The 23,677-nt window shown below is 31.7% G+C and overlaps 1 protein-coding gene across 1 annotated transcript; it reads right to left on the reverse strand.

Moving 5' to 3' along the window:
- Positions 1-15,802: 15,802 nt before the first annotated feature.
- Positions 15,803-17,336, reverse strand: LOC112771603 (MLP-like protein 31). Its single transcript, XM_025816390.2, has 2 exons — positions 17,047-17,336; positions 15,803-16,281 (listed from the first exon to the last, which is right to left on the reverse strand). The coding sequence occupies exons 1-2, from the start codon at positions 17,234-17,236 to the stop codon at positions 16,010-16,012; spliced, it is 462 nt and encodes a 153-aa protein (XP_025672175.1). The 5' UTR covers positions 17,237-17,336; the 3' UTR covers positions 15,803-16,009.
- Positions 17,337-23,677: the final 6,341 nt, after the last annotated feature.

The following is a 23,677-nucleotide window of genomic DNA, read 5'->3' on the forward strand; positions in this document are numbered from 1 at the left end:
AAAAAATCCACACTCCTGAAGGAATGAACACTATCTTATAAAGTAAAAGTCTGGGAAAAATTGCTGTTTCTGCAAATGAGCATGGAGAAACCCCAAAATCCTTTGGCTTTGAAATGCAACTCTCATTTTGCAAGGAGAACTGTTTGAAAGGTTAGTACCCCATTCTCTTCAAAATCGCTGCCTCAATGGAGCCAAGCCAACAAACTCTCTAGTGTGTCCAACAAATCCTCTATTTTAAGACAAAAAATCAATTGACTTCTCAGTTATATACAATAACATTAATGTCTCTTATATTAACATCAGTTGTATAATTGTGTATTGTTGGGAATAATACACCATTCTTCCTTGAGAAAACACCTTTGACAGAGAAATAAAATAGACACAATCACAACACAAGAATTTAACGTGGAAACTCCAATTACCGGAGAAAAAACCACGGCCGTTGTCAAATGACAACCAGAGAATATCACTATGTGAAAATTGTTACAACACATAGACTTCTTTCTCTCACCGGCACCCCAGTACACCCACACTCTCTCAAAGCAAATATCTAACTACACCTCACAACACTCTCTAATCAAAGAGTATAGAGGAAAAGAAAAATCAGATACAAGCTTAAAGTGTTTCTGACTGGTGCAAAAACAAATGGAGAACTTAGCCTCATATTTATAGCCTAGGCCACCCACTCCATTTGCTATCCTGAGCAATGTGGGACTAATTTAACCAAATCCTAACAATCTCCACCTTGATTGAAATAGTCACACATCTTTAGCTTCCATCGTCAACACCGACAATTCTTTGCTGCCATTGTCTATACCGACAATCATAGTTCAGAGAACTATCATACTCCACCATGAAAGTATACTCACTTGGAATTAGACCACTCCAAGCATTTCGCCTTGGTACAGATCGAAACCTTGCTGAAAATTCATGGTGCAACTTCCAAATTGACTTTTCCTGGAAGTTCTTCAGCCATCGATCTAACTCCGCCACACACCTTGCATCTCAACGCCAACCAATGCCCGTGTGCAATTGTGGACCCGATTGCCACAACTTATCCTTATCCATGGCAGTGCGGCAATACCATGAGGATACTTCTTGTCTTCAACGCCTTGTGCAAACCTGATTGTATCAACACATCCTTGACTTGTATTTCCCACAAGCCAAAATTGATTCTTCCATCAAATTTCTCTATTTCAAGCTTCACAGCACTTGAATATCCTGACATTGTTGCAACCGTATACTGGAATAGTATAACTCAACTGTAGACCGTGCACTAGGAAGAGTCCCCAGGAAAGAGAGGTGGGTCACAATGGACACACTTAAATACCAGGTCTTTCCTTAGCCAGAACCTTTCCAAACTGCACTCTCACAGTGTCACACTGCCTTCCAGCAACAACAACAGCAACCAAAGATCAACCTCAAGCCACAGGACAAAATTCTTTTCTGATGTGGAAGGTCAGACTAGGCTGCAACCACAGAGCATACTAAGAATAAATCCCACCGAACCGAAGCTCTTGATACCACTTGTTGGGAATAATACACCATTCCCCCTTGAGAAAACACCTTTGACAGAGAAATAAAATAGACACAATCACAACACAAGAATTTAACGTGGAAACTCCAATTACCGGAGAAAAAACCACGGCCGTTGTCAAATGACAACCAGAGAATATCACTATGTGAAAATTGTTACAACACATAGACTTCTTTCTCTCACCGGCACCCCAGTACACCCACACTCTCTCAAAGCAAATATCTAACTACACCTCACAACACTCTCTAATCAAAGAGTATAGAGGAAAAGAAAAATCAGATACAAGCTTAAAGTGTTTCTGACTGGTGCAAAAACAAATGGAGAACTTAGCCTCATATTTATAGCCTAGGTCACCCACTCCATTTGCTATCCTGAGTAATGTGGGACTAATTTAACCAAATCCTAACATGTATTTCATATACCTTCTTCATATTTAAATATTTAATAAAAGGATTCCTATTACAAATAAGAAAAATCGTGTATGACTTTTAAAAATTATTTAATCTTAGTTAATTTTAATATTTTAATATTAAAAAGACTTAATTATAACATAAATTAGCTGAAATGGGATCCCTAAATTTTTTATCACGTATTTTTTATTCCTTAAAAAAATCCTTTGTCATTGAAAATTTTTCAAGATGAGCATAGAAATAAGAGGGTTAAAAGAGTGAATAGTGCCACTTTCACTTTAGAAAATAGTACTCTTAATATAATGTTCGTTTGTAGCAAAATTTTATAATTTAAAGATGACATTATTAGGGGTGTTCGCGGTGCGGTTTGGTTCGATTTTTTAGAGAAAAGTTATCCGATCCAATCGTATAATTAATATGCGGTTCAGTTTGGTTCGGTTTTTTTACTAAGATCATCCAAACCAAACCAAACCAATTAAATTCGGTTTGGTTTGGTTCGGTTTGTTCGATTTTTCAATCAATTCAAAAAAATACTACCATACTATTTCACAAAGTCATCACGTTGAAATCAACAAACACAAATACACGATAACTAACAAAGTCTTAATCCAATAAAATTCAACGATAAAAGAAATTAACAAACGATAATTAAATAAGTTTAAAAGTTTAGTAGTCAACACAAGATAAAATAAATATAAATTTTCAGTGTTTCTACGAGGACCGGCGCAGCAGGCAATGCAGTCGGAGATCTGATGCTTGTAGATTCATTTGGAAGAGGAACTGGCGCAGCACCAAGCATCAGATCTCCGACTGCATTGCCTGCTGCGCCAGTCCTCGTAGAAACACTGAAAATTTATATTTATTTTATCTTGTATTGACTACTAAACTTTTAAACTTCTTTAATTATCGTTTGTTAATTTCTTTTATCGTTGAATTTTATTGGATTAAGACTTTGTTAGTTATCGTGTATTTGTGTTTGTTGATTTCAACGTGATGACTTTGTGAAATAGTATGGTAGTATTTTTTTTGAATTGATTGAAAAACCGAACAAACCGAACCAAACCAAACCGAATTTAATTGGTTTGGTTTGGTTCGGATGATCTTAGTAAAAAATCGAACCAAACCGCACCGCAAACACCAATATTATTTATTCTATCAAAATAATAAAGATCAGGCTGCAAAATGCATCGGCCAAGCTAAATTTGTTTTACAACTTTTAATAGAGGGCCAAAAGGCCCAAAAGTTTATCAACAAAAAATAAAATGTAAAAAAAAGGTCTCGAGAGAGAAAGGAAAAAGAAGAAAACTGTGTAGAACTCTAGAGAGGGTGAAGTCACAGTGAGTTCTCAATTTGCATTGCTCTTCATTCTTGTCCCATTTATTGCACTTTGTAGTTTGTAGAACGAAAGCTACTTCATTTATGATCTCTCCTCACTTTCCTCGAACCAAAGATATTTATATGTTCATTTTTTAATACATTTTTTGTAAAAAAAAAAAAACATTTAATTCATTTGCCTAACGTCAATTCTTTTTTTCTTTGCAATGCTATATCTCTAGTAATGAAAAATTTTAAACAACTCTAACGGACAACAAAAATAAAAATCTTCAAAAACAGATCCAACAGTCCATCTTAACGGCCCACTTTATAACAAAAATTCAGTTAACAATTTGGCATGTAATACATACATATTTTTCAATTATTGTTTGATTGTATTATAATTTAAAATTTAAAATTTTATTTTTTGATAGTAAAATATCATTAGTTTATTTTAGGATACTAATATACTCTTTAATTTTGACAAAAAAAAAAAAAAAAACCTTTCATAATGAATTTCAAGAAGAGCAGAACAACCTCTAGACTAAGGTCGATTAATTGTAAGGTTTTAGAAATTGAATCGGTCATCGAACCATTTTAACTACTGGTTCATTAGTTTATTAGTCCAATTGATCTAACCGTAGTCCAACCGAAAAACTGTTTTATAATAAAATAATAAATAAACACCTTACAACATAATTAGTTCTTTATGCACTAACTTTCTTCTTTTTTCTTTTAGTTCCTTATTTTTTTTTTAATTCAAACAAAGATTGAACAACAAAAATTCAACAATAATAAAAATTTCATTATTCATTTTATTCAGTTCAAAACAAGATCTAACTTAACAAAATTCAATAAATAAATTCAGTTTAATATAGCAGAGGAGACTCAATCATACATGCTTTTATATTGAACAAATAAAAGCTCATACTTTAGCATAATTTTAACAAAAATTAGCAATATTTTAATTTTCAACGAACAGTAGATTGATCACACTTAAGAAACTACACTAGCGATGCCACATCACTATCACACCACACAATTTATACATGATTCCAACACAATTTAGCACCATTAGTAGTGATATTATGTTTTCAAAGACATAATACCATAAGCATGAAGCAAATTCTTATGGAAATAATCAAATTTTAAAAAATTGAATAATAGACTAGAATCAACTTTGCCAAGATATGCAGGATCTCACTTGGAGATACCATAAGCATGAAGCAAATTCTTATGGAAATAATCAAATTTTAAAAAATTAAATAATAGACTAAAATCAACTTTGCCAAGATATGCAGGATCTCACTTGGAACATATCTCTGTCCCATTATATTGACAAGCTGCGAGAGTCTCATTCTAATCTCTTCAAAATCACATATCTTAAAAGAATTTTTGTTCAGCATCCACAAGAAAAACCAGAAATCAATACACGTCCTTTTTCCATTCAGAGTGCACATAGGAAAGATGAATTACTTTCACTTTAAATCAGTTAAAATTAAATTCACCAAATATTGACTGTTGAATGCTTTTTCTGTCAAGGCATAGTTCAAGTGCCTGTAGAAGGTATTCCCTAGAAGGCATTAGATTTTACATCCTTCATAATAGTATTTGGAACTGTTGAATTCCAAACCTAGCAGATAGCATGTTTTCAACTTCAGGACATAAATCCAATTACATAGCCAAAGCTAAAGAACAAATATGGAAGTAAAATTTAACAAAATTTTATACTTTGGCAGGAGTCCGATTTGAATAAACAAACCATTCACTACGAGAAAATAAGTTTTCTGACGGGCTTTTAAAACGTGCCGAAAAGTGCTAAAAAGCGTGCCAATAGCTTTTTGCCACGCTTTTTGAGCTATCGGTACGCTTTTAAAAGGGTCACATCCGCCAGCGTGCCGGTTGTTCTATCGCCACGCTTTTGTGGATCTATTGGTGCGATTTATTTTTCGCCACGCTTATATCTCTTGCCACGCTCAAAAGTAGAACAAAGAAAATAATTGAATGACTTCAACAAAACAGATTCATACAGCAGAACATAAAGGGATAAAAAAATAAGCTAAATGAAACAAGTTCATACCTGAGGCTGAGACTCCATTGGAACGCTCGAAGTGTAGCGATGAAGGGGGAGACAGAGAACCACTGCGTTGACGACGATGCTGGCTCTCTAAGACCCACGCTACCACTGCCTGCTGAGGACGACGGTGTAACACCCTAATTTTTAGCACCTCATGATCGTACTAAAAGCCCAAGCGTCATGTACCTCTATTCCTTTAATTAGATACTATGTTTATTTAATATTGAGCCTTCGTGAATACGAACAGAAACTCTTATTAAGAAAACAAAAGGAGACTTTGTTTTGAACCACTTAATCACAAAAGTATATATATTCACATAGCTTTATATACATAGGCTTATTTCAAAGATCCTCAATACAAGTCCTACCCCTCTAAAAACTAAAATAATAAACGACGAGGAGAAAATAAATTCTAACAACTCAACTTGTGAAAATAATCTTCTATGCTCCTGTAGCTCCGCACTAAACCTTCGCACCTGTAGCTGAAAGGAGTGGAGATAGGGGGTAAGAACTGGGGAGTTCTTAGTAGGATCAGGGTTAGAAGTTTAGTTCATTTTATATACTTGGTCAGCAATAACAGTCAACAAGGGACTATCCAATTCAACAATTATAGAACACAGAATTCAAACAATCATTTAACATATCCACAATCACAGAAAACACACTTACAAACAAATATGCGCAAATAAGTATGATGCATGTCTAATCCTATCGCAGGCCATGAGCTCATGTGTTGGTTGCCTATCTGCTCCCGACATTACCCGGATACGAGTCCCAAATATAGCTTTTCAGATGCATACAGTATGCATATAAGTCTTACGACCAAGTCGCATACAGTGTGACTTTAAAATGTATTATAATATGCTTGCATCTGTAAAACAGTTCTCAGTGTGTGGGCGTCCCGACTATACATTTGGTGTTAAGACCCAAACAAGGTCGCATCTGCTCCTTTGTGGCAGACAATCTTTTAAAGCTTTTTCTTTATCTTTGCCCTCTGCTCTCCTGTGGCAGATATCCCTTTAGTTAATATATTCCTTTAATCTTTGTTCTCTGCTCTGCTGTGTCAAAAATTCCTTTAATTATCTCTCTTTCCTTTACTTTTTTTTCTTCTTCTTTTCTTCCCTACCATTTCATAATATAATTTATCTTCGCATTATTCCCTCGCCTTTCCCTAAGCGTCTTATGGAAAAGAATTATAAAGTACTTTAAATAAGTCTGTATTCTCTAAAACTTTTAAGATCACTCTGTTTGCTCTTCTCTGACTTATAATAATATTAATAATATTTTTAATAGATAGTATTCTTAATAAAATAATAATAATAATAATAATAATAATAATAATAATAATAATAATAATAATAATAATAATAATAATAATAAGATATTTTAAATAATAAATAAATAATATATATATGTCTTTTCTTAAAACTTAGTTTATAAAACCTTATTTTTAATCTTTTACTAATTACTTTCTAAATTATGAACTTTTTAATATTTTATTTTTAATCTTAATATTTTATAAAATTATATTTAAACCCTCACTTTTTTTTCATATTTATAAAAATAACCCTAAACTTTTATAAAATACCCATTATTATTCCGGTATTTTATCTATTACCCAAAATACTCAGAAATTTATATAATTATAAATTGTACCTCAATTTTTATATACAAATACAATGTTATTCTTTAAAAATAAAGTTTAAATATTAATCTTCCTCTCATACCGAAATCAAAACCCTTAACCCTTCCCTTTCAAAATATTACTTGTATTTTAATCCGTTTTCGAGTCTTTCGATTATCAATTTTTCTCAACTTTTAATTTAATATTTCAACTACCAAATCTTATCAATTTCCTCAAAATACCTTATCACGATTGTTCCAAAATCATTAAAACAACCACAACTGAGCTGTTTCTAATAGCCAAACTAATAAATCACAAGCAACAACAATAATTCAATATAAACTCATTCAAACTCAAACAATAATCAACCAAATCAACATTCACTTATCAAATTCACATTTAATTATTATAAAGTTACCAAACCCTACCTTCGTGCGAAATCAAAACAATGGAAGCTCTGGAGAAACTTTCTGACCGAGCTGTTGAAGAAGAAAACATCAGAAATCGTCTGTGCCTCCTAAAACTTTAATTGGTCGAACTCAAGAGGAAGGAGAGCTACGTTATTGACGAATCAGATTTCTGCTAGTAAAGAATTTTACAATTAAAGTCTCGTTGTAAGTATAGTTTCTAAACCAACAGAGAATCTTTTCGTACAAAAATTTTGGTTGTCACTTAAGCAAACCCAATAAAATTGATAACCGAAGTATTTAAACCTCGGGTCGTCTCTCAAGGAATTGCAGGGAAGTATGATTTATTATTGGTTATAGAAAAGTATCTTTTTGGGTTTTTTGAATAATGAACAGGAAAAGTAAATTGCAGGAATTAAAGTAATAACTAATAAAGCTCTTAGCAAGGTATGAGAACTGGAAATCCCATCCTAATTATCCTTATCAATTGTGATGAGAATTGTTTATTGCTCCCACTTAGTTAACCCTTACTAAATAAAGGAAAGTCAAGTGGACTAATCAATGGGACTCCCCAAGTCCTAGTCAACTCCTGAGAAAAGACTAGCTTTAGAGGGATCCAAATCAACCAGCAAATTCCAATTATCAATCAACAAAGGAGTTTGATAACTCAAGTGTCACCAATTACTCAACCAAAGCTAAGAATATAAAAAGCTAGATTAAAATCATAAATCTGAAATACATCAAATTACATTAAATAGAAATTCAAATCTAACATGAAGAGTTCATAAACCAATTTGGTAACATAAGTAATTAACAAGAGAAATAGATAAATCAAAGTACTAGAATAAATAAAAGTAGAAGAGAAATTAAATTAAAGGAATATTGAACCTGGAATGGAGAAGAAGTAAACCTAACCTAAGAGAAATCCTAATCCTAAAACCTAGAGAGAGGAGAGAGCCTCTCTCTAGAAACTACATCTAAAAACCTAAAATTGTGAATTATGAGAAGTTGTTTTTAATGGATTGACTGATTTTCCTACTTTTTAGTCTCTAATCTGTATTTTCTGGGCCGAAAACTGGGTCAAAAATAGCCCAGAAATCGCCCCAGCGATTTCTGATACGTCCAACACGCGGCACTGTCACGCGTACGCGTCGTCCACGCATGCACGTAGCCTAACAGCGTGGCAACTATGGCAAATTATATATTGTTGTAAAGCCCCAGATATTAGCTTTTCAACGCAACTGAAACTGCCTCATTTGGACATCTGTAGCTCAAGTTATAATCGATTGAATGCGAAGAGGTCAGGTTGGACATCTTTGCAATTCCTTCAGTTTCTTGTATTCCTTCCACTTTTGCATGCTTCCTTTCCATCCTCTAAGCCATTCCTTCCCTATAAATATTGAAAACACTTAACACACATATCAAAGCATCGAATGGTAATAAGAGGATTAAAATTAGCAAATTAAACCCAAAGAAACATGTTTTCAATCATAGCACAAAGTTAGGAAGGAAAATGTAAAAGCATACAATTAGTATGAATAAGTGTGCAAAGACTTGATAAAAACTACTCAATTGAGCACAAGATAAACCATAAAGTAGTGGTTTATCAATCTCCCCACACTTAAATATTAGCATGTCCTCATGCTAAGCTCAAGGAGATAAAAGGAATGAATGGGAAAAAATAAGACTCATGAGATGCAACCTATATATGAATGCAACTATATGCTAAGATGGTTCTGTATACTTGGTTGAAAATAAACAAGTTCTCCAAGACAAATATAAATCAGATTCCACTAATCCAAATCATACAGTAAGGACAAGTAAACTTGTAAGAAGATGGCTCATGAAAGCAGGGAACATAGAATCAAGCATTGAACCCTCACTGGTAGTGTATAGGCACTCTAATCTCTCAAGTGTCTAGGATTAATCACTCTACTCTTCTCTAATCATGCTTTCTAGACTTTGTTCTTCATCTAACCAATCAACAAATATTTAGTATACCAATGCAAACATCATGAGGTCTTTTTAAGGTTGCAATGGGCCAAGGTAAGGGTGAGGATATATGTATGGCCAAGTGAGCTGAAATATGAATCTTTAATTAACCTAAGCTTTCACCTAACATACACACATACTCTATATAACTCTAAAATCATGCCTGGCTATCCAAAATTCTCACTTTTGCATTACATACTCATGTACAAAAATTTTTTCTTTAACTTCATCACCTATGCATTGATCTTTTATTAAACTTTACATTGGGGTAATTTTATCCCCTTATTTATTTATTTATATTGCAATATTTTTTTCTTTTTATTTTTTTTCTCTTCTTTTTTTTCTTTTTTTTAAATATAAAAGTAAACATAACATATCAATACACATGAATTTTTTATTTTCTGATCTCACATGAGTAGGTACCCAAATTCCTAATATTTTATCAATGAAACATGTACTCTTTCATCAACCCAAGTTCCCACAGTTTTTCACACTTAATTGATACACAATCTCTAACTTAAGCTAACCAAAGATTCAATTTGGGGTAATTAATTGTTTTTCCGCTTAAGGCTAGTGATGTGGTAAAATATAAAATAAATGGGGATTAAAAGGTTCAAGGTGGCTAACAAAGGTGATTAAAAGGGTAGGCTATTTGGGATAAGTGAGTTAATGACAAATAATAGCCTCAATCATATGCAAGCATGTAAATACACTAAACAATGGACATATAGAATGGAACAAACTATAGATTACAATCATAGAGAAGAAAACACACAAGAATAAAATGTTATGGTTAAATAATGTAACCATATAATTAAGCTCAAATCTCACAGGTTGTGTGTTCTTAGCTATAATTCATGTTCCAAATTACAATCTTCAGACAAGTTTAACACAAATTTTTCAATTTAAATTAGTGAAATATTATAAAATGGGGTCTTGAAAAGAAACTCATTACTTTAATCAAGTAGTAGCTAATTGAACAAAATTAAACATGCAAATGCAACAACTAATTTAACAAAGAAAATTAAACATTGGTGTTGAGAAGGAAATAACTAATCCACGGAAGTCGGTATCGACCTCCCCACACTTAAAGATTGCACCGTCCTCGGTGCATGCTAAGATGTGCAAGTGGACGGGCTGCTACAACTGACGTTTTTCTCCAAAGATTGTGCAGATGGAACTTGTTTGTCGCCCCGTGTAAAAGTTTTCCGTTTTCCTTTCTGGTGGCCATCCTGAAAGAGAAAGGAAAGAAAAGTAACCCAAAAACAAAGATAGAAAACAAAGAAAATATGGGTGGGTTAATACCAAACAACGAGAGTCTCAAGTATATGGTAGCTACAACATGCAAGTGAGAAAACGGTAAAAGCAATTGGCGTATCAATAGTGCAAACATTGCAACAATGGAAAAGAGATAGTAGGTAATGAAAGACAATATAAATCCATGTCAATGCAAAAGGAGTACAAGTATCATAAAAGATTAGTAATGACTTAAATAATATTACCTAATCAGAATAAAACAAGTCATGAAGTACCAGAATAATTCAAGAAAAGATGTAACAGTTTAGTAAGAAAATTTAACACCAATAGAAAAATAAAAATATGCAAACAATTGAAATGCAATGAATGAAAGTATGCAAATAAATTAAACAAAATAGAATGGAAAAGAATAGGAATGAGAAGTTGAATAAATGAAGAAGAAGAAAGTAAGAAAGGAGGGAGAAAGAAGGAGAAAAGAGAGAAGAAAGGAGAAAGGAATGAAAAACGGGACGTGACGCGTGCGCGCAGGACACGCGTGCGCGTGAAAATTGTATTCGCCATGCGACGCGTACGCGCCGCCCACGCGTACGTGTGGGTGGTCTGAAAGCGAAGGGACGCGCACGCGTGAGGTACGCGTACGCGTGGGGTGGCTTGTGCTTCACGCACCCCTCCCGCGCGTCTCTCGCGCAACTCTCTGTCTAGTTGTGCAGACACATACGACGCGTGCGCGTCGTTGACGCTTGCGCGTCGATCCCCTTTTTACTCAACCAAAGCTAAGAATGTAAAAAGCTAGATTAAAATCATAAATCTGAAATACCTCAAATTACATTAAATAGAAATTCAAATCTAACATGAAGAGTTCATAAACCAATTTGGCAACATAAGTAATTAACAAGAGAAATAGATAAACCAAAGTACTAGAATAAATAAAAGTAGAAGAGAAATTAAATTAAAGGAACATTGAACCTGGAATGGAGAAGAAGTAAACCTAACCTAAGAGAAATCTTAATCCTAAAACCTAGAGAGACTCTCTCTAGAAACTACATCTAAAAACCTAAAATTGTGAATTATGAGAAGCTGTTTTTAATGAATTGATTGATTCTCCTACTTTGTAGCCTCTAATATGTATTTTCTGGGACAAAAACTGGGTCAAAAATAGTCCAGAAATCGCCCCCAGTGATTTCTGATACGTCCAGCACGCGGCACTGTCACGCGTACGCGTCGTCCACGTGTACGCGTGGTTGAATTTTCACCAGGTCACGCGTACGCGTGATCCACGAGTGCGCGTCACCTAATAGCGTGGCAACTATGTCAAATTATATATCGTTGCGAAGCTCCGAATGTTAGCTTTCCAACGCAACTGAAACCGCCTCATTTGGACCTCTGTAGCTCAAGTTATGTTTGATTGAATGTGAAGAGATCAGGCTGGACAGCTTTGCAATTCCTTCAGTTTCTTGTATTCCTTCTACTTTTGCATGCTTTCTTTCCATCCTCTAAGCCATTCCTGCCCTATAAACTTTGAAAACACTTAACACACATATCAAGACATCGAATGATAATAAGAGAGGATTAAAATTAGCAAATTAAACCCAAAAAAACATGTTTTCAATCATAGCACAAAATTAGGAAAGAAAATGTAAAAGCATGCAATTAGTATGAATAAGTGTGCAAAGACTTGATAAAAACCACTCAATTGAGTACAAGATAAACCATAAAATAGTAATTTATCAATTACCGTCAACTTTCACCAAACAAAAATAATACTAACGTATAAAAAAAAGAATATAAACATTTTTATCATATTAAATTTTTTATTAGAATTACATATCTCAAAAAATCGAGCGCCGAATAATCAAAGGAAGTCACGGTTCGGTTCCCTCTTCCTCACACTCAGTTCCTTTGTTTTCCACGTTCGGTGACAAATGAAGAGATGTGAAGATGAAATATAATGATTTTTAGTTAAGTGACATTAATTTATTAAGTGAAAGGGCATGTGTTATATATATGACACATGCCCTTTCACTTAATAAATCAATGTCACTTAACTAATAATGTAAGCCATGTTTTCATTCTTCCTTTTGTTTATTGGATGGCTTCGGCCACTTTCTTTCTTCTTTCCATTTTTAATAATAATAATAATAATAATAATAATAATAATAATAAAGATTTTTTATTTTTTAAAATATTTTATTATAATAAAAATTATTTAAAAAGTCTAGTAAATTTTAAATTTAAAATATCATAAAATTTAATTTAATTATTTTTAAGAAAAATATAATAAATCATAAATTATTTATTATTTAATTTTTAAAAAATCAGATTGTTATAGACAGCGCTGAGCAGTGAGATCGATGACGTTGAACATTGACGGAATGAGCGGTGCACGATGATGACAAAGAGAACGACGATACTCTGATGTTGAGGACAAATGACGAGAAGAAAGACGCTGAGAATGAATCTGAGAACGGCGCCAGAAGAGATTGAGAATGACAGCGATAAAAAAGAGAAGAGTAGAGGTCAGTTCTGTAAAAAGGAAAGAGAAAGAGAGTAGAATGTGTTAGTTACCGAGTGAAGATAAAAAATTTAGGATGATCCAAATGAATTTTAAAAATATTTATAATAAAAATAAAAATTTAATAATTATTATTAAACTCCCATATAGGTTATATTTATAATAAATTATTTATTGTGCTTATCACAAAAATTCAAAACACTTGAGCTTACTAAAGACAAACTCATATTTCATTTCTCCGCTATCAAATTTAGATTAGTATTACAATTTTAGTGAAATATTTTAAAATTTTTCCTAATTTATAGGAAAAAAAAAAACATAACTACTATCCACCTTAAAAAAGAAACATGGAATATTTAAGTTTTTTATTTTAAAATTAAATATTTAATTATTAATAAATTCAAATAACATCGAATTTCTGTAAAAAGTAAGTCCTATTAATCGTTATCTTCACTTGACAGTATATTTAAGGTACTGAGACACCTAGATACAGGGACAGACCTATATAGGATAAACAGAGGGCACTTGCCCCACTCTCATATTTTTTTTAAAATATATATAATATGTCTTTATTTTAAATTATAAATGATTCCACAATAAATAAATTAAACCCAATTATTTAAAGCTCCAAACCTATTTTATCTTTCTATCATTTTAACTATTAGTTAACCTAATTAAATTTAATCTTCTCCTATTCTCAAATCCCAACCGTCACCACTCCTTTATTCTCTTAAACATTCTTCTCAGTTTTATATGTTCAACATTTTTTTCTATTTTTTGTCTACTGGTTATCTTCTCTTCATCAAAAGGTAAATTTTAAATTTTTTATTTTTTATTATATACCTCTCTATGAATCTATATATCTTTCAAATTCATTGTTTCTTTTTTTGATATTTTCAATTGAAAATTTTAATTCAAGCAATTATAGTTTAGATATTAATCTAATTTTTTATTCTGTTCATGAATTTATATATTTTATTTTATTCTCAATTTAGTGATCCTTATTATTTATTTATTTATCTTTCGTTCTATTTTATTATATGTAATTTTGTTGTATATAAATTTCTAAAGTCAATTGATCAATTTATTAATTTAGAATATATATTTTTTATTTTTAAAAATAGTAATAGAAAAATATTTTAAAATAGTAATAATTGTTTGGTTACATATATAGAGACATTTAATCAAGTTGATAATGAAACAATTATTCACTATTTTCAAAATATGAAAATAAAAAGAGAAGTACCTTCAAGATTTGAAAAAAAAAAAAAAGGTTAACGGCTAATGTAATTTATTTTTTTTTGTATTTAAATAATTAATGTGCACTTTTATTTTATTAAATTTGGATTAATATCTCTTTTAATAGTAATGTGTATTATTTTTGCCTCCTCAACATAAATTTTTTAAATCCGTCACTACCTAAATATACATATACGTAATCTGGATAATGAATAACCTATTGATGAATAAACACGTATCCTAAGTACTTTCTCAAATATTGAGATACCTAGATATGTAAATACACATATCACTAGTATTGAATAGTCGTTTTATGAATAAATGTGTAATTTATATGTATTTCGGATGCAACTAGATTATTTGTTTTTAAACATTGTTACTTATACTGACTACTGAATTACCGCCGAATTATGTTTTTTTATGATTTTTGTATCACAATATTTAAAATGTGTAACACGTATTTAAATTAGTAAATATTCTACCAATTACATATTTTAATAAATATTAAAATGATTTAATTTAAATAAAAAAGCCAAAGAATATCTAATATTAAAATTAATGTTAAAATTTTTGGGAAAAAATGTATTGAATGATTATTCAATCTTTAGATTTTTGTAACTTCTTAAAATTACTGTTTTCCATTTAGGACGAAAATTGCAAACTAAATTTATTTAGGTAAAATTATTAAATTTTAAAATAAAAATATCTCATTTTTCTAATATTTTTGCATAAAATACACAAAAATTTAATTTTTAAAATATTTTTTGAGAATATATATTTAATAATTGAATATTTTTATTGTATTTAAATATTTTAAAAATATTTTTATTATTAAAAAATTCAAAAAATATTTTTATCAATAATTTGATAATTCAAAATTTTTTCAATTTACTCATTATGTTTATGAGAAGGTTAAAAATTTTATTTTTAATTAAATATTTTAAAATATTTTTATTATTAAAAATATTTTTATCAATAATTTGATAATTCAGATATTTTTCCCATGAGTTTATCCGAAAGTTAGAAAATTAATTTTAATTAAATATTTTAAAAATATTTTTATTATTAAAAAATAAAAAAAAAAATACTTTTATCAATAATTTGATAATTCAAATACGTTTTCAATTTACTCATTATGGTTATGAGAAAGTTAGAAAATTAATTTTTTTAATTAGCTAATATTAGTTAATTTAATTTAGAGTTTAAAATTTTAATTTAAAATTTAGAATTAGTAATTTTTAATTTAAAATTTAAATTTAAAACAAATAAAATAATTTAAAAATTTAACTTATGTTGCCCAAAAAAATTGATAACCTATCGTTACTCTAATTTTTATTAGACATACACAGATACTTTCAAGTTTATTTCCACACATCTATGGCATAAACGCAACCAACAAAAGAAATCATTAACGATGACTATACATACATACATACATATAATAGTTCAATCCATTCAAACGAAGGATAAACATACATGTAAGGTTGGAATTTGGAAACATACTTCCTTATTCTATTGTTCACCCAAGTTCACACTTATTATTTAATTTATATAAACACTTCCAAAACAGTCCCGAAAATCTACCCCTTATTAAATTCCAACCATGAATATAACGTCTTCTAATTTTCTTTTAGTAATTATCATGCCTTGAGAAGATGAGCATCTATGTCTTTAGTATTTTTGTCAAACAATTCCATGTAACCATAAGGAGCTTCGACATTATCATTAATTTTCTCATATTCAACTGTCCATTTAGCTGAAACACTTCCATTGCTGTTATCAATCTCTTGAATGGTGAGCTTCAAGACCTTATACTGTTGACTTATGTCTCCATCAAAGAGATTGAATTTGATTGTCTTGTTCTTCTCATCAACGGATTCAATTGTCTCCTTGCATGTAGTTACTTTACCATCTGTTGCTTGACAATAATCAAATTTTAAAGAATATTAAAAAAAAAAAGAAAATTAAGGAAACCTGAGAATAATTATGTCAATTACTTGACATAATTACATGCAAATTATGATAGTCCTTTTGGTTGTTTTAAAATTTTATCTTTTGTCTTGGAGACAAAATCTATTTTTTGTTATATGTTTTTAGGAACTACAAAAAATACAAGAATTTTGTATATATATATATATATATATATATATATATATATATATATATATATATATATATATAGCTCTCTTCTAATAATCTTATTCGTTATGAATTTTTAAACAATTTATATAATTCTCACTAATATATATTATTTCATAGAATAAACCTTTTTTTGTTGTAAATGGAGGGAAACTAATTAAATTTAATAAAATCTCAAAAAAAAAATGTTAGAAATATAATTATCTATATATCTTCTTCTTAAATTAAATTTTAGAAAAAAGTGATATTATGACATAATAACAAAGTTTCTATAACAAAAAATTTTAAAATTTTATTCATATTGAACTTTAATAAAAAAATTTTAGCCTAAAATAAATAACAAAAAAAAAAAACACACAAAAATTTATGTAAACCCAAAAAATAAATCTTACATGAGGAGACATATTAAAAATATAATTATTTACGCAATTTTTTCTATAAATTTAGGTTTTTGAAAAAAATAATATCATGATAAAATCCGACGAGATGTTTTATTTTTAATTTACAAATTAATTGATTTAAAATTAAGCTTGATTACCTATAACATAAGTCCAGTGCTTAATCGAATCGCCAATGCTGTGCCAATCCTCACCCTGATGCAGCTTGGTGTGATGCACTCTTTCACAAACGTTTTGATATTGGTGGAGAGATTTTGATACAAAATTAAAGAACTTTCCAGCAGGTGCATGGATCACAATTTCAGTACTAAGCTTACCACTCAGTGCCATTGTCTTAAGAAGGAAACAACTATTATGAAGCAAGAAATTAGATAATACTAATAATGTAATAAAGCTAGCTAGCTAGAACATCTGATGAGAGATATGGGACAATGAGTTCAGATTTGTAGGACCTTATATAGAAAAATAAGCGACCTACTATATCGCCAGCTTGTTCCTCACTATTTATTGCGCTGCTAATAAAAAATTTTAGTCAACACAAAAAATAGTCAATAAATATTATTTTACTCAATGAAATTATCTAACAATGATTAATCACTAAATTCTAAACAAATTTTTTAGGAACGCAAAATAGGTACCATCATATTTTTATAGTTTTATTTGTATTTTGATTTTATTATATGCATCATGAATTAATTTTGATTATATTATTTATAAAATTTGATTATAGTGCTTATAAAGTTTTATTATCAATGTAAATATATGATCATTTTGGATACCATCAAAATGTATTTTTATAATGGATCATTATTAGTGTTTGATTGATAGTTGATTTTGATAGTTTATATGTAATATAATTTTTTTTAGCGTACACGTAATTTTAACACACTTAAAAGATAAAAAAAAAATAAAAATTAAAAGACCAATATCTATTATTAATATCAGTCAATATTCTGTATTGATATTTTATTTTTATGTTGTTGAAATTTAAAACTTAGCAATTATTATTTGAAATAATAATAAAGAATAATAAATTTTATTGATAAGTAACACTGTTAAAAAAATTCACAATAAAAAAAAGCCACACAAAATTCAAGAAAGAAAATAAATAAAACCATCCACTTCGATCTATGAGTAGGTCACACATGTCTGCTAATTATCTACAATGGTTCATTAGAATGTGTAGATTTTTTTTCTCTTCTTTGTGAGGTTTAAATCTAATTTTTGGAGTGTCTCTTTTGCACCTATTGTGTCACAATCCTAATTCAGATTTTGGGGTCATTGAGAGGTAGAGAGTGTTGCCATCAAAGTGAGAGAGAAGAGGAAAAACAGAATTTTCGTTTTTATGCAGAGTATTAAATTTTAAATAGCAGTTTGTCATTCGTTTATTGTTGGATCGGCGTGAAATTTGAACTGCATGTTTCCCTCATCTTGTTCTTCATTCTGGACGATGGAGATGTTGATTGAAATTCTGTAATGGGAGAAATTGGTATCACAAGAGAGAAAATAGGTTTTTCGATTTTACACAGAGCAACATTTTTTGAACAGTAGTTTCTCATCCTTTCACCGTTGGATCGATGTGAAAGTTGGACTGTAGATTCTTCAAATTTTGTTCTTCATTCTGAATGGTGGATATTGTTACTGGAGGTATTCAGAGGGAGAAATAGGCTTCGAAAAGCAGCTCTATTTTTTTGGTATTTTTCATCTTCTTGCTTCTCATTTGTAAGCTTTGGTGTTTTGATGTTTTGGCTTATTATATACACGTTTTTGTGCTTTGTTTGAGACTTTCTTGTATATCATTTGATTATAGTGGAGCTATTTCACTGGTTTGGATGACTCGTGATTTTTACCTCTCACATTGAGGGAGTTTTCCACGTTAAAATCTCGGTGTGTTCTTGTTATTACTTTACTTGCTATATTTGCTTATTCATAGTTGCTGTCATATTGTGTTGTGAGTGCTTTCATATAGTTCTTGTGTTGGATATTTGTGTTGTTTTCGCTGCTGGGCTCTTTCATACTAGCATCAGAGCTTGTTTGTATTTTTCGGAGCTTTTGATTCTGTAAACAATGGAAGCTAATACTAATACTAGTAGGATGATCACTCTTAATGATCCTAATTATGTTTTGTGGAAGTCAAAAATGGAAGATTTGCTTTATATCAAGAATTTTCATCAACCAGTTTTTGGTACAGAGAAGCCTAATGATAAATCTGATGATGATTGGACTTTGTTGCATAGACAAGTTTGTGGATATATTAGGCAGTGGGTTGACGATAATGTGTTGAACCATATTATTGGAGAGACACATAAACTTGAACAGTTGTATGCTCGAAAAACTGGGAATAACAAGATGTTTTTGATCAAGCAGTTATTGGCTTTGAAAGATACAAATGGGACATCAATGACAGATCACTTAAATAACTTCCAAGGAATAATGAATCTGTTATCTTCCATGGGTATCAAGTTTGATGAAGAGGTTCAAGGATTGTTACTTCTTGGCTCCTTACCAGACTCGTGGGAAATTCTCAGAATGTCATTGTCCAATTCTGCTCCTGATAGTGTAATCTCTATAGATCTTGCTAAGAGTAGTATTTTAAATGAAGAAATGAGAAGAAAGTCACAAGATACATCGACTGCACATTCAAACGTTCTTGTTTATGAGTTTAGAGGGAGAAACAAAAATTGAGGTCCTAAAAGTAGAGATCAAAGTAGAAGCAAGTCTCGAGAAAAGTATAAAAATATTGAGTATCATCACTGTGGTCAAAAGGGACATGTGAAGAAATTTTGTTGGCAGCTAAAGAAGGAGAAAGCCAAAGCAAGTAAAGACAAGAGCAAAAATAAAGATGATGGTAGGAATGAAGACAAGGTCAATGTAACTCATGATGATTTTCTTCTTGTTAAGGAGTTTGAATCTGTTAACCTTGTTGATAATAGCACTAGTTGGGTGATTAGTGGTGCTTCTATTCATGTTACATCTAGGAGGAATTTGTTTACGCCTTATACTCCTGATGATTTTGGTGATGTGAAAATGGCGCATCAAGGTGTTGCAAAATGTGTTGCTGTTGGACAGGTTTGCTTAGAAACCTCCAACGGTACCAAGTTGACTTTGAAGCATGTGAAGCATGTTCCAGATATTCGGTTGAACTTACTTTCTGTTGGTAAGTTGTGTGATGAAGACTTGGATAGCTCATTCTCTCGTAATAGTTGGAAGCTCACCAAGGGTTCCATGGTCGTTGCTAGAGGTATACTGTAACAGCCCAGACCACCCGCTAGCACGATATTATCCGCTTTGGCATACAAGGCCTCACGGTTTTGCCTTTGACGATAGGGATGATAGCCTAAGTCCCCCACACTCACTCGTCAAAACGCGTCATGCTAGGGAGAGGTATCCACACCCTTATAAGGCATGCTTCGTTCCCCTCCCCAACCGATGTGGGCCTTACATATACGACACTCTACTCTTTATTTAATTCAAGCAAAGATTGTGAAAGATGTTGTTAATGCTGCTGAGTTTGTTGATGAAATTGATTTATGGCATAAGAAATTATGTCATATAAGTGAGAAAGGCATGAATATATTATCCAAGAAGAATCTTTTATCTGGTTGTAAGGTTACTTTGCAAAAGTGCAACCATTGCTTTGCTGAAAAACAAAACAGGGTTTCTTTCAAGAGCCATCCACCTTCAAGGAAGCCAGAGATACTTGACTTGGTGTATTCTTATGTATGTGGGCTGATGAAGACAAGAACACTTGGAGGGTCTATCTATTTTGTAACCTTTATTGATGATCATTCTAGAAAATTATGGATTTACACTTTGAAGACCAAAGATCAAGTTTTGAATGTGTTCAAGCAATTTCAAGCTTCCGTTGAAAGAGAAACTGGGAAGAAGTTGAAATGCATTCGTACTGACAATGGTGGTGAGTACTCAGGTCCATTTGATGCTTATTGTAAAGAGCATGGTATAAAACATCAGAAGACTCCTCCGAAGACTCCTCAGTTGAATGGCTTAGCTGAAAGGATAAATAGAACATTGGTTGAAAGAGTTAGGTGCTTATTGTCACAATCTGGATTAGCAAAATCCTTTTGGGGGTGAAGCTTTGAGCACTGCTGTTCATGTCTTGAACCGGACACCATGTGTTCCCTTGCAATTTGAAGTTCCAGAGAAGGTGTGGTCAGGTAAAGATGTTTCTTATGATCATTTAAGAGTCTTTGGATGTAAAGCCTTTGTTCATATTCCCAAAGATGAGAGATCCAAGCTTGATGTCAAGACTAGGCAGTGTATTTTTTTTTGCTATGGCATTGATGAGTTTGGTTACAGGTTTTATGATCCTGTTAGCAAGAAAGTGATTTCGAGTAGAGATGTTATCTTTGTTGAAGACCAAATATTGAAGGATGTTGATAATGCGGAGAAGCCAATGGTTTACCCTAGTGATGATTTTTCTGACTTGTGTAAGAACTGGCAAAATTGTTTTTATAAAAATAATAATATTAAGTGCCCGAGATGGATTCAAAATTTAGAAGTTTTAATTTAAAAATAAAAAGGTGAAATTTGGTTTCAGTGAATTTTTCTGAGTAAAAAAAAAAAGGTATTTTCTGCGAAAGACCGAGAATCGGCAACCGAACTGGTCGAACTGGTTTAAGCCTGTCCGGTACTGTGTTTGAGAAAAAATAATATTTTGGAAAATTGATTTATTGGTTTGAAAGGATAAAAATAATTTAGAATTAAAAACTGGGCACTAATCTTAAAGGTTTTGGCCCAAAGTGGACCAAACGGACTAAAAACGCTAACGGGTTGGACCGGACATAAACCGGGCCCAAGGTCCAACATATATATGTGTGATTAATGAGTTTCAAACTCATTTTGATGGGAAGAGAGAGAGAGAGAACTCGGATAGGTGGTGGTGAGGGGGGGGGGGTGAAACTCCATTGTTACTATTCACCTCCACCTTCCGGGAGCCATAACTTTTGATCCGGAGCTCCGATTGACGAGCCGTTTGCGGCCACGCGAAGCTCTTGATGAACTCTTCCTTTATATGTAGGATTTTCTGATAATATCTCTCATTTCACGCCCTAGTTTTCTGCCCTAAGTTTCTGCACATTTTTGGATTGGAATTTTGAGCAAGTTTTGTGATTTTGCTTGTTTAGGTAATCTCTAGTAGCGGGTAATTGTTGAAAATTATCCCAATCTTCTTTGGACAAGGTAAAGTGCTCATAAACCCTTGTGGTGTTATATGTTGTGGTTTCTAGGTTTTGATTTTGGTGATATATGTGTTCTTAGTTTGAGTTTTGGTGTTTGTTGGAGTTGGTTGAGGCTTTGGGTCAAGCTTGGTGGCTTCGTTTTGGTGTTTGGTGCATTTGGAAATCGGCCAAGGTATGGTTTTGATTTCCTTTATGTAATATGTAATGTTTCTGGAAACTTAGGCTAGTTGACCCTAAGATAGGATTGGATGTTATTGGCCTATGGATAATTATTTGTGAATTGACGTTAATTGTTGGTTGTATTGGATTAGTGTGGTTGATGGTGATTGTTGGAAATTATTGGTATTGATGAGTATTTATGGTGATTAGTTATATTGGTAAATAATGAGGATTATGAGAATTTAAGGTAATAAGTTAATGTAAAATGTTTATGGTGGTTTGGAATAAAGGATATTGATGATTATGATGTGTGATGATGTATGTTAATGATGATTTTTGGATATTGAATCTTGTGGTTGATGTCATGTTAAGGTTGGTGGATTATTGTTGATGAGTAATGTTGTTGAGAGTTGTGGTATTGTTGATAATTGATGATGAGTTGTGGAAATGGTATTGATGAATGAGGAGAATTAGGATTATTTGTGATGATTTTTGATTGTTGGAGGGTAATGATTTTGATGGTGTGGGATAGTGTAAATGGGAGATTATTGATGGTTGAGATTGAGAAATGAGTGGTATGAGCTTTTGTGTTGATTTGGTATTAATTGGATTGTGAGTAGTTTGGTTGTGAAGTAAGGGTTTTGTTGAAAGTAAGTTTTTAAGGTTTTTGGTAAAAACAGATTTTGGGTGAACTTTGGTGGATCATAACTTGAGCCTCAATTTTTGAAATTGATTGAAATTTATTTTAAATTGAAGATGATTTCAAGGGCTTTAAAACGATATAAAGTTTGAGGAAAATGAATTTTTGTAGAGGAAGTTATGATCATTCAAAGATTGGTATCAAAATTTGAAATTCTGCAGAGTTGCAGAATTTTGTGATTTCTGATATGTGCGCCCGCATAGCCTTGTGCGCACGCACAACCCTGCGAAATTTACAACCTGTGCATACGCACAGTCCTGTGCGCACACACACATTGGGAAGGTCAGTCTGTTGGGGGCGTTAGCACGCCTTGTGCGAGCGAACAAAATTGCAAAATTTGGTACCTATGCCTACGTACACGTTTTAAAACTTCTCCTGGGCGTGCACACGCACAGCCCTATGCGTACGCACGTGCCCTATTTCTCAAATTTAAATTTTGTTTTCAACTATTTTACCTTCCCAACAAGCTTGTAAGCTTCTGTGACACCATTTTAAGACTTTTGGGCTTAATTTTGAGTATGAGGACATGGGAAATAACCTAAGGGTTTTAGTTGATGATTATTTTGAAAAGTTAGAAGACAGATGCTTAGGTTTCTGGTGTACTGAGGATGAGTCTGGTTGAGAGAGAAGGAAGAGTAGTGAATTTAGTGATTGCTGACAACGAAATGAGAAAACTGATGAACTTGAGAAATATGAATGTTTAAGGATGTTAAT

The sequence above is a fragment of the Arachis hypogaea genome, chromosome 18 (assembly GCF_003086295.3).
Source record: "Arachis hypogaea cultivar Tifrunner chromosome 18, arahy.Tifrunner.gnm2.J5K5, whole genome shotgun sequence".
Classification (NCBI taxonomy): domain Eukaryota; kingdom Viridiplantae; phylum Streptophyta; class Magnoliopsida; order Fabales; family Fabaceae; genus Arachis; species Arachis hypogaea.

Coding starts and splice junctions, on each gene's coding strand:
- LOC112771603 (XM_025816390.2), bottom strand. CDS start 17,236: ATGGCACTGAGTGGTAAGCTTAGTACTGAAATTGTGATCCATGCACCT. Junction 16,282..17,046: donor GCACTGGACTTATGTTATAG/GTAATCAAGCTT, acceptor GTCAAGCAACAG/ATGGTAAAGTAACTACATGC.